This window comes from Eulemur rufifrons, chromosome 4, assembly GCF_041146395.1.
Source record: "Eulemur rufifrons isolate Redbay chromosome 4, OSU_ERuf_1, whole genome shotgun sequence".
Classification (NCBI taxonomy): Eukaryota; Metazoa; Chordata; class Mammalia; order Primates; family Lemuridae; genus Eulemur; species Eulemur rufifrons.
In genome coordinates this window covers 68591636-68604333 of record NC_090986.1, presented here as the reverse complement: position 1 = coordinate 68604333, position 12698 = coordinate 68591636, and the positions used below count along the sequence as shown (strand labels likewise).

Genomic DNA, 12698 nt, shown 5'->3' with positions numbered 1-12698 from the left:
CTGAAAGGATGCCGCCACTTTGCCTCCAAACCTTTGTGTATGTGTGGAAAGGGATGGGAGTTGGTTTTGTTTTTGTTTTTATCCTTCTTCCGCCCTCCATTCCCTCTTTTCTTTTCCTTTCCTTCTTTTCCTCCCTCCCCTCCTTTCTTCTTTCTGAAGGGAGTTAGAACGAAGAGTATTTTCTTGATGCCTCAAAATTCTCGTAGGCAGGTTGCCAGATAGCGGAGATGGTGTGATAAATCTGCTAGGGAAGGGCTGTCTGTCTACAATTAGCATCTTTTATATTTTGCTCTAATAATTATATTAAAATTCATAAAATATCACATTTATTGATATAATATATAATTTAAACCACTGTTGAGGTCTTGGTCCAAAAATAAATTGTCACATGAAAATTACGGTTTTTAAATTCAGATGCCATTCAGAATCTCTGGTATTGTGGTAGTTAGTCTATTGTGTTGTGCCAAAAGATAAATCAGTTTCATAAACATATTAATGTCAACGTAAGTTAATTTGTATAATATAAGAGGTTTTTGTATGCTGATATACATACATTTATAAAATCTCATTTTAGCAAATCACATTTGTTGGCGTTATGACATATGCCAAAATCTAAGTACAGAGAAAGTTCAACTTCCAAAAGCATTTATTAAACATCTGTTGTGTGTGTACTGTTCTGCCAGATGATGCAGAGATGTAAAAGAAGCAGAAAATACAATGTCTATAATGTATTTGTGCTTAGAAAAACATTAGTTAGGAAAGCAAGAACAGGCTTAATACAATGTAAGCAGTAGCTTAAGGGCAGATATAATACAATTTGTGTTATGTAAGTAAGCATATATCAGTGTGCTTTAGATTGTATTCATTACTGAGGGGATATAATGTAAGAAACATCAGTGAGGGATTAAATTTCATTAGAAAAGGTTTGTGTTGGGTAATCTTGAGGCAGATCAAGTTAATCTTGAACTATTAATAGATCTGATTTTTCCCTGGTAGTCTAATATTCATAATTAGGCAAATGTGTCCGTGCTAATTTAAGACTTGTCTGCTTTCCTATTCTTTGATTAATATACCAATAGAAACTTGGTATTAATATATTAGTTTAAAGACAAGAATTCTTTAATTTTTTCTGAATATTTGACAATATATTTTCATCGATAATGTGCTTTTAGGGATGTAGCAGCTTCTTTGTGATTTAATATTGAAGTAAATTATATTATATAGTGGTGATAAACCTCAAAATGATCTCATTGTATTGATATTTCTGATAATAACTGGCTTGAGCTAAATGCTACAAATAATGGATCATATTTTTGTAGAGTATATCTGTGTTTAACTGTTTGTTACTTCACCGTCCCCTTTGACTTAATTCTCAGAAATTCTTCATTTAGAAGGCCTTTTGTGATCTCTGCAATAATAAAATTGTATCATTAATTTTTATGTTGTTTATACCGCATCATTAATGAATAAAAGTTATACTTTTAAGAAATGCTTAATTTCTTCTCGCATGTTTTAATAGGTTCGAATTGAACAAGTAATAGTTGCTGAACCTGGAGCAGTTTTATTATATAAAATTTCTAATCTTCTCAAATTTTACCATCATACAATCAGGTAAGTGGAATGGTGATATGTGCTTGTTAAATCTGGTGTGATATTCTTTTTCAGTTAGAGAGAAGTGTAAGATTTTTTTGGTTTGTTTTCACTGTGTATACTAAATAAATACTATGTATAGACTAAGTATAACTAGTAGACCCTCCACACTGTGTGAATCATTATATGCATGTTATACATTAAGACTATACCGTAAGTCTTCCTGCATTAGTAAAAGAGATCCATGGCAACTACCTGTTACATTCACAATAGGGCATAATGAGTGAAAGAGTGTGGTAAGGTTATCACCTACCCCTTAGTGACTCAGAGTAGCCACCCAAAACTCACAGCTAAGAAAATGGGTTTCATATCTTATTGGTAGATTTTCAAACAAAACTAAGACACCATAGGCTACAAAACTGATCAGAGATAGGATTTGGATTAGTCCCCTAACATTTTAGATATAAACTTATTATTCCTAATAAATTAGTTTCAATTGTAATGTTATAGTCTTCCTAAAATAAGATAATGATACATACTTAGAAAATACAAGGGCAGCTGAAAGCAGCTAGATGTAGCAAATGCTGTGATATAAAAACATGCTAGTAAAGTAATTTTCTAAATTGTTTAGTAATGTCCATGATGATAATGTTCATGATCTTTAAATTTATTATTAAAGATAATAACTCAGTTTCTAATGCTGGAAACAGTAGAAATATAGAAAATGATAGAAATAAAATCATTTGGATTCTGAAGATAATAGGTTTTTTAGGCTCTGAGAATTATAACTTTAATATCTTTGAAGATGATGATATTAAGCATGACAGTTAAAATCTTTTGATACATTTTTTGTATGTACTTTTTCTACTTTTTCATGCATTTCCACATTTAGTCAATTAAAAAGTTGAGTATATACCTGTTACTCTTTTAGGTACTAAAGAAACAGCAATGAACAAAACAGAGCTTAAACTTACATTTCAGTAGAGGAGACAAACAATTAAGCAAGTATCAAATAATAATTTTAGATAGTAATAAGGGACTGAAGAGAAAGGAAATAGTCCAGGGAGTGGCCATGTATTGAGTAGGGGAGTGTGTGATTATTTTTGAAGGTCTTTCAGTAGAGGTGATACTTGAACAGAGACCTGAATGACATGAAGGAACTGGGCATGAAAGAATCTTGGAGAAGAGTGTCCTAGGGAGGGATATACTCTGGTCCCGAAGCTAGGAAAAGCTTGCATTTTGGAGAACCAGAAGGAAGACCTGTGGTTGTAGGGTAGTGCGTTCAAAGGTGCAGAGGGAGATGAAATCAGAAAAGTAGAGATGATGAGTTAGACTAGCGTGATAGTCTTGCAGGTGATGAAGAGTAGTTGATTCTGGAGATAATTTGTGTTTTAGCCAATCGAACATAAAAATGGACTAAATGAAGTGAAATGTGAGGAGTCAAGGATGAATTTTTGGCTTTGGGTTTGAACAGCTGGGTGAATGGTATTGTTTGCTGAGATGGAGAATGCTGGTGAGGAACACATTGGTGGGGCTGGTGGGTAGTGAAGAGTTCACTTCTGTTTTGTCTATGTCAGACTTGATGTACCTGTGAACATACAGAAGGAGATTTTGAGTGAGCAGATAATGCAGAGAGGAATCAGAGCTAAAACTATGTATTTGGTAGTTTTCAGCATGTAAGTGATGTTCAAAACAATGGGACTACGTAAGATCACTGAAGGAGTAAGTTTAGATAAAGAATAGGGCCTAGGACTGAGTTCTGGGAACCTCCAATATTTACAGGTCAAGACAAGGAAAAAGAGTCAACGACAAAGAAAACTGGGAAGGAATAGCCAGTGAAATTGGAGGAAAAAACAAGAAACATGCAAGATCTCAGAAAATTTACCTCCTATAGATTAAAACTATCCCCGCCCCCCACCACCCCTGCCAAAAAAAAAAAAAAAAAAAAAAAAGAGAGAGATACGGAATCCAGGAAACAGGAAATTGAGCAACTTGAATTACATATCCTTTCCTGTAAAACTTTTCTCCCTGGAGTTAACAATTGCTTTGTTTTTGTACTTGCTTATTTTCGTATACCCTTATCACTATTTCAGATCCAAGCCATTAAGTGCATTGTCTCACCATATAGCCAAACACCTCAAGTAATCTCTCTCCAGCCCCCTTCTGATATTTTTCTCAAAACCTTCATTTTCCTCCAGTCTAGCTGGGTTGCTCTCCAGGCCTACTGCGTGCTGTGTGGCTGTCACACTGCAGTTCTTCCCTTTACCACCTTGCCCATTCCCTTGTTTTAGATGTCCCTGATTCTTTGGACACCTCTGAATAGTATTTATGTGATTGTGATGGTAAACATTGAATGGTTAACATTGAATGGTTATTTACCAGAACCCTGTGACCATAACTATGTCATGAAGCCTGGAGAAGGTGGTTTGGGTGTATTGTGGTAGGGAAGGAGAATTGTGCAAAAGAGTTTAACTCTCATCTTCTGTATCAGGGAATTTGTATATAATACCTAAACCTGAAAAATCAAGTAATAGGAGTATAAGTATGTTAGGTAGAATTATGGAATGAAATATCAAAAGGAGTATCTACAAGTATCTGGGCCACTTAGTGAAACCTAGTGAATAAATATTAGTAAATTCTAGACATAAGTAACTGCAAAGTATAGATAACTCCAGAATTTAAAAAAATTAATGTAAATGTGTCTTGACTTCTCTCCAATTTTATTAAATTATCAGTTTCTATTTGCATTAATTTAATTTACTTATACTGTTGCTTGATGTATACTTCAGAGGAATGCTTTTTCATTGCAGGCAAAAGCTTGTGTAGGAATTCCTTCTAATGTATTTTGATGTTTGGCTTATAATATTTGTAACTGAAATACTTTTTGTTGCTTTTAAATACAGGTATTATGGCTACCTGTTAAGTAATTTGCTTATATTTTACTGTTTGGTTTATTCATTTTTTTTAGTGATAATTTACTTTGTTTCCACGAACTATATAAGAATCATCCAATTTATTTTAGTCTAAGAAGGAACTGAAATATATAGTAGTAGTATTTGCTTTGATAATATATCATAGGTGGTATATGATTTTCAAGTAAATTTGCTGTATTTTTATCTCACTGTCAGTATTAATTGATACCATTATATTTGTCTTCAGCAATCTAAATTTTTTAAAGCATAGTAAGGTGTTATTGTGCTTTTAGAATTTACAATTTCCTGCTGGATTACAGCATATTTTCACATCCACAAAAAACTTTTCCCCTAAAAAAATTTGAAAATCACATTCAGTATATGAATTAGGAGAATAAAATTAGAAATTGTTTTATATACATACTTGTCTTAGATCTTGGCAAAAATGGCAAACACCCTTGAAGGGGTCTAAGAAATAGCCCTGTATAGTAATAGCAAATTGAGGATTATGGAATGTGCTAATGGAATCAATAATTTTAAAATACTATATTAGACATTTCATAATTAGTCTATACTGCTAGTTAGGCAGCTATATAAAAATTGAGAAACTTTATAATTTATAGGTGTGCTGTTGCTATAGTTTTAACTAAAAGAACTCAGTAACTATGCAATTTAAATATTTTAGCAATAGAGCAATTGATGGAATGCTTTCCTTAAAATTAGATCTTCTTAGATAAGATAAGCAAGACATACATTCACTATAATAAAGGAAAAATAGAGATATGGGTTTACATATTACAAATGTCTGTTCTAACCCACAGTTTTGCTAAAAGAGATTGTAAAATATTAAAAACATTTTTGAATTACCTAGCTCAAAAGAAAAAAATTCTGGCATTTTATATAAAACTAGAGTAATTATTTTTAATTCGCAAGTTGTATTCTACATAAAAACATTTATTTAAATCTAGATCTTCTTAAAGCATTATACTCAGTTAAAGAATTGAATTGTTTTCAGCTTCTATTTTTTGCAACCTGAAATATTCTTTGCTTTTAGTGGCATTGTTGGAAATAGTGCAACTACATTATTGACTACCATTGAAGAAATGCATTTGCTAAGCAAAAAAATATTCTTCAATAGCTTGAGTCTTCATACAAGTAAATTAATGGACAAGGTATGTTTGAAAAATATAATTCTTAAACTATGTGAATGGAAATCTTTCACATTTAAAGGTGTTGTTTTAATGTTTTTACATTGGTTGATGATTTTTTTCCCATTACATACTATGTTCTTTTGAGTTCTTCCTATGAACAACAAACTTCATTTAGAGATGACTTATTGGACCTAAGTGTATATAATGTGTACTCCTGAAACAGTATGACACTGAGTCATAATTGGAGATAGAATCTCAAGCCCTAATTTCACTATTATTTTTCTGTAACCAAAAGTGTATAAAGCAGACTTACTATATTTAGGGGTAAGATAACATACAGATTAGAAAACTGGAACTCTCACAAAAGGTTTTTCCAAACAGCTTATATTTTTACCCCCGTTGTTACAGCTTTGTCCTTAGGAAGTTTATGCTCTTTTGAGTTATGTATTGTATATTTATAAAACAAACAAACAAGAAAATCACCCCACAAAAAACAACAAAAACTTGAAAGGGTCCTAGAAGATCTAATATTTTAAATTGAGCAATGTATTGTGGCAGAAATTTAAGGAATGAGTTTACAATGATCACACACCTCTTTATGTTTGTTTCATTATTAAGGACACTAGTTTTTCAAGAATGTATCATAAACACCATGCTGGCTTTGTTATTGTACTACTTCATCTAATAGGCTAGCTATATTAGGCACATATATTACGCATAGGTTTTGTAATATAGTATAAAATAGTTAGTAGCCATTCAATCCTCAGTAACTGGGCGATCTTCACTTTCCTACGCTCAGAGAAGCTTTTGTAGGCGTTTACTTCCTGACCCTATGCACGACTCAAATTCTGCTGGAAAAGCAACGTGAATTTGTGGAGCTAGAGTATCCGTCTAATATTTTTTCTGGCCTTGTGTATTTCAGTTTGCACCACAAGTTTACTAATAGTTCTGTTTATGTTTGTTTATGTGAGTTCTTACTGAAACAGAATTCTTATAAAATCATTCGTGCATGATACAAACATTGAACATGAACAAATATGTGCTAGTTGATGAGAGTACAGGGATGAAAGGTCTATTGGCCTCAGGTTGCTTCTCCTTTAGTGGAAAATGGTCAAATAAATCAGTTATTACTCTATAATCACATGTTTTATGAATGATATGTGCCTAGGGTGCTATGCTACCACCAAAGAAGGAGTATATTTTGCAATCTAATACATACAGTCTTGTACAGAGAGGGAGCTTTCCACAGAGGGAGATAATAGAGTTGAACTCTGAAGGATGTGTGCAGTGTAGATAGATGAAGAAGCGGGTGGACAGAGGTCATCCTAAGTAGAAGAAACAAATAGAATATGCCAGAACATGAGCTATGAGTCACCAATAAACACATTTTTCATTTATTAAAAAAATCACTTGAAAAGTGGTATGTGTTATATAAAAAAGGGGAGGCCAGATTGAAGACAGGAAAATTAAGAGAGTATTGAGGTGGTTTTTATGAAAATACATGATCTAAGGGGAAGACTCTAGGAATAGCTATGAAGGGACAGCTTTATGAGGAGTAAAGATAAAATCTTCAAAATTTGGTGACTAGTTAAATGTGGATGGAAGGAATAGTCTAGAATAATTCATAGGCCACTCACAAATACCTAGAGTACAGAAAGAAGGTATAATTTGGGAAATAAAGATGATGATGTTTTCTAAGTTAGATAAATTGAGTTTGAGGTACCTATGGGATATCTGGAATTGGTCTAATCTAGTTGGGAGCTATACATTGTGGATTAACAGAGTTTTGCATATGAGAGATACTGGAATCCATGGTTTAGATAAGGTCACTAGGAATCATTTTTTTTTTTTTTTAAGAGTAGAACTACTGGGTCATACAGTCTTAGGAAACACTTAACATTTAAGAGAAGAAAAAAAAGTCAACAGTGTGATGCTGAGAGAAGATGGCCAAAGAGGCAGGAGAAAAATGAGAAGAGGGCTCTATCAGAAGAGCCAAGAGGATTGAGTTTCAAGAGGGAGGGCATAGCTAATAATGACAGATGCTGCACGAAGACTTCTAGTAGCAGGTTTGTTATCTTTGGCAATAAGTAGATGATTGATAACCTTATTGAATAATTTTAGTCCTGTGGTGAGGACAGGAGCCAGATTACGGTATCTGGGAAAGCACGTGGATAAGCATTTGCCCAAAGCTCTACCAATTGGAAAACTTTTGGAACTCAGGACTGAAAATGAAATGTATTAGGCATTCGTATTAAGACATTCGAAAGTGAACAATGAAATAAACTATGATAAATAGGAAGAATGGAATTAAATTTCTGTGATAAATTAGGAAACAAAAAAAGAATTGACTATTTGATGAAAAGATTAACAAAATCGACAAATTTCTAGTAAGTGTAATCAAGGAAAAAAATTTTAAATTATAGCATCAGAAATTAGAGACAATTCACAGATGAAAATTAAAATTTAGAGAATATCATATGCAGTTTGTGCTAAAATCTGAACATCTGAGAAGGAAGAATGATTTTTAGCGTAATGTAAATTAATAAAAAATGAGTCAAAAAGAAGTGGGAAATCTAACATACCTGGAGAGGGAAGAAAAGTTATTAAGGAACTCATTGCTAGGCCATAGTTCTGGTTGTATATAGAGCTTCATTCATATCTACAAAGAACAGATAATTCTCCAGAATACAGAAAAATATGGAAATCTTCCCAGTTCCTTTTAGGTGGTATAACACTGACATAAAAACTTTTTAAAGATAGTGCAGTAGTGAAAACCACAAATCAGTCACTTTTTTAAGTTTTAAAAAAATGTACCATCAGGTCAAATCCAGGAGTGTATTAAAACTAAGTATGGTTTAGCAATACATGAATACAAGAATGTTTCAGTGTTAGGAAATATATTAAATGAGTACATAAAATATATTAAAATTTAGATTCTGATATCTGACCAAATTGTTGCAGGAAAATCTTAGTAATTAAGTGAAGAATACCTATTATTTAACCATATGAAGATCAATAAAACTTAATAGCCAACATCATAATTAACATAGAAGCACTAGTGGTATATTCCTATTTAAGTGAAAAACAAGAGTGCTTGCCAATACTTTTAAATAATATCCATGGTAGAAAGGCCAGATAAAGAAATGAGATTTAAATATTTCAAAGGAGGAGACATTAGATTATTTATGGATGCTATGATTATCTACTTTGAAAACCCAAGAGGATCAACTGAAAAGCTATAGAACCAGAAAATGAATTTTAGTAAGGTAGTTGGTGAAACAATCAATATACAAACATAATTAATTTTCTTACATGCCAGCTCACGGAGAGCTCAATAAATACTAGTTACGTGAATGACTGGTTTAGTTCATTTTCTGTTAGCCTGTATTCCATCACTATTTTGCCATTACCTTTAAATCTTTTGCACCTTTGTCATTTTACCAGACTCACTTTGCAAAGCCACCTTAGATTAATTCAATTTTTCAGTTTCTCCTATGTGTACTATGCCTGCTGAGCACTGCTAAAATGACATGACCGTGCAGACTGGAGCTACCAAAATTCATCGTGTCCGACATCAGCAAAGCCCTCCATGATGTCCAGCAAATGCTGCATGTCCTTAGGCCACCACTCACATTTCCCTTACTTTCCCCCTTTTCCTCAAATCCACCATACTATCTGCTACCGAAAAAGTACCACCCTTGCTAAACCTGGACAATGAGAGTTTAAAAAAATCTTTGCCAGTATGATGAACAAAAAGTGATATTACTGTTTTTCTTATTTGATTTCTGTGATTCTAGTGAGAATGAACATCTTTTAGATACATTTATTGGCTGTTTGCGAATTGCTTATGCAAATCTTTTGCCATTTTCCTACTGCACTGTGTCTTGTTAATTTCTGATATACTTTATATATTAAGAATATTAGCTCCGTCATATCTTCACATTTTCTGCAAGTCATTTGTCTTTTAAATTTCCTATAGTATTTTCTGACACATCAACTTTTAATTTTTGCATAGTACTATCTAAAGTTTAACAAGAAAATACATTTAGGGTTTAATATATGATAAAGTTAGCATCTATTATAGGGGAAATGATGAATTATGTATTAAATTCATTTAGATGTATGTTCTTAGATGTTTCTATGGTTTCACTTTTCCATCAGATTTTTAATCTACTTGAAGTTTAGTCAGGATCTTATTTCCCAAGTGGTTATCTATTTATTTTGTTTTATTTTCTCCCAAAATACTGAATTTCTATAAGTTTTATTACTCATGTAAAAGTTAAAATGAAAGTTGCAAAAAAAATAGGAAAATATATAGTTGACCCTTGAACAACGTAAGGGTTAGGGATGCTGACCCCCACACTCGAAATCCTCATATAACTTTTGATTCCCTCAAAACTTAACTACTAATAGCCTACTATTGACCAGAATAACATATTTTGTGTGTTATATTTATTATTTGCTATATTCTTACAATAAAGTAAACTAGAGAAAAATTTAATTAAAAATTCATGAGGGAGAGAATATATTTACTATTCATTAAGTGGAAGCAAATCATCATAAAGGTCTTCATCTTTGTCATCTTCACATTGAGTAGGCGGAGGGAGAGGAGGGGTTGGTCTTGCTGTCTCAGGGTGGCAGAGGTGGAAGAAAATCCATATATAAAAGGACCTGCGTGGTTCAAACCCGTGTTTTCAAGGGTCATCTGTAATGAATAATAAAAGGCAACTTTTAAGGATGACTTCTTCCAGTTAAAACCTGAAACAGAATAGGGTAAAAGGGAAGAAAGTAATTTTAATTTGAATATATTAAATACCAATCAATACTGCATCTTCTGTGAGTTTTTAGCAGTGAATGGATTCCGATCATCATTATTGTTTTTTTTGTTGTTATTATAAATATGTGTACCCTGAATGTTTTGCTCATATATGAATTGGGCCACATTTAGAGATATTTTAACATTAAATTAAGATTATGATACTCTTTACAATTTATATGTTACTTATATCTACAACCATTTCTAGTTTTTTCCAGAATGTTTTCCTTTCATCAAATTTTAGTGTTCCATATTTTATATTAATTATACCTTTCCCTTACTCTACTTGAAATCCATTTCACTTCCCCTAAAAAGATTCTAGCCTTATGAAGAAAACAACACTTATTGCAGAATGTTCTTCATTAGAAAAGCACCCAAGTGGAAATTTTTGTTAATAAAGAATTTAAGTGGATAATAAATTGTTAGGAAGAATAGCTTTTAAAATAATGATATAGCCAGAGAGGGACTTTTTTTTATATGATTGCTTTTGTACTTTTAAAGAGACATATTTGGGAGCTAATTCTTTGGCTAGTATGAAAAAAGAAAATTCAAGGACATAATTTTATTGAAAAATGTACCTTTTTCCTAACAAAGCAATTTGAAGCACTTGAGTATTCAAGTATGCATACTCCCTTTTTATCAAGCTCTTAGGAAACATTCTAACTGCAAACCTAGTGAAGTTTAAAGAGAATATGTATCTATACTGCAAAAGACACAATGCTATATCAATTTAGGATAGACATGTTCTATAGTAATAGTATAATTCTAATTTAAAAGGATATAATCTGTCATAAATGAAACCCATATCAAATTAATAGTAGTCAGGATTGATTTGCTTAGTCCTCTTGGAAAAATAACCCTAAATAATTCTTTACATAAAATTGTAATTTAAATTCGATTAATAGAATGTGGTTACTGTTCAGAATGTTTTTTTAATAATCAAAGTATAGTATGTAGATAAGCAGCTTGGGCATCACCTGGGAATTTATTAGACATGCAAATTTTTCAGTCCCCATTCCAGACCTACTGAATCAGAATATGTATTTTAACAGGATTCCCAGGATAGTCATTAAAGATTGAGCAGTGCTGTTCTAGTTGAATAGTTTGAGTTTAACATTATTCTTTACAGATTGTTCTGCTAGGATAAATAAACAAAAAAATATTTTTCAGCTAAAATACTTAAAATTTATTTTTAAAAACAAAAGCATGTAAAATAAATTATAATTTAAAATTGTTTTAAACTAATGTTATTTGTACTCTTAAATTTATCTTGGATAATTTTATTGACTTAAAAACTTTAATTTCCACTTATTGTCAATTACTGGAACGTATGTATTTAGATAGAGCGAAAGGAGTCTATATATAGAATGAGGAAATTAGCTTAAAAATATGAGATTTTTTTGGTTGGTTTGTTTTTGTTTTTATTTTTTGAAAGGCTTCTAAGAAGCTACGGTACAGAAGATTGTAATACCTTAAGTGGAAGATAGTTGAAAGAATAAAACTAAAGTTGGCAGTGGAATGAAGTCGTAGAAACAGCTTTTGGAATTTTTATAGTACAACCTTTTCATTTCCACTAGTAAAGTCAGAGCACCTATACTACTAAAGGGGTAAAAAGTAAGCAGTCGTAGGAAAAATGAAGACTCTATGTATAGCACTACACATTTAAAAAAAAGAGATTCTAATGTATGAAATATGTTTTCAGTAACCTAAATACTTTTATATGTGAAATTTTTCTTTATAGTTTAACTTTGTCATTTGGAAAATGTACATAATTATGAAATATGTCTTAAAATGTTGATTCTCAATATTTACAATAATATAAAGATCAAATAAGCATTTCCAGCACCTCAGAAGGCATCCTCTTTCCCTTCTTAAGTCAGTACCCCCACTCGAGGTAAACCACGATTTGACTGCTGTCTCCTGTTTTTCCTGCTGTTTAAACTTCACACAAATAGAGTCATAGAGTGTGTGGTCTGTTTTGAGGCTCTGACGTCTTTCATTTAACGTCATATCTGTAAGATTCATTGATGTTGCAAGTTGAGTAGTTCATTTTTAATTGTTGTGTAGTAATTCCTTCATATATACGTATATAAAAATATACACACACAATTTATTTACCCATTTTATTACTGATGGACATTTGGGGTGTTTCCAGTTCTTGGATATTATAAATAAAGCTACTATGAATATTCTTGTACTTGCCTGTACTTGGATATGTTTTTTTTCTGT

General features: G+C 31.9%; 1 protein-coding gene across 2 annotated transcripts in view; it reads left to right on the top strand.

The window, feature by feature from the left end:
- The window catches only part of COG6 (component of oligomeric golgi complex 6), an 89284-nt gene that overhangs the window by 23520 nt on the left and 53066 nt on the right, over positions 1–12698 (top strand). For both annotated transcript variants that reach the window (XM_069467302.1, XM_069467301.1), the window contains exons 12-13: positions 1520–1611; positions 5557–5674. In XM_069467302.1, coding sequence (XP_069323403.1) covers positions 1520–1611; positions 5557–5674 — 210 coding nt within the window. The remainder of the gene's footprint in view (positions 1–1519; positions 1612–5556; positions 5675–12698) is intronic.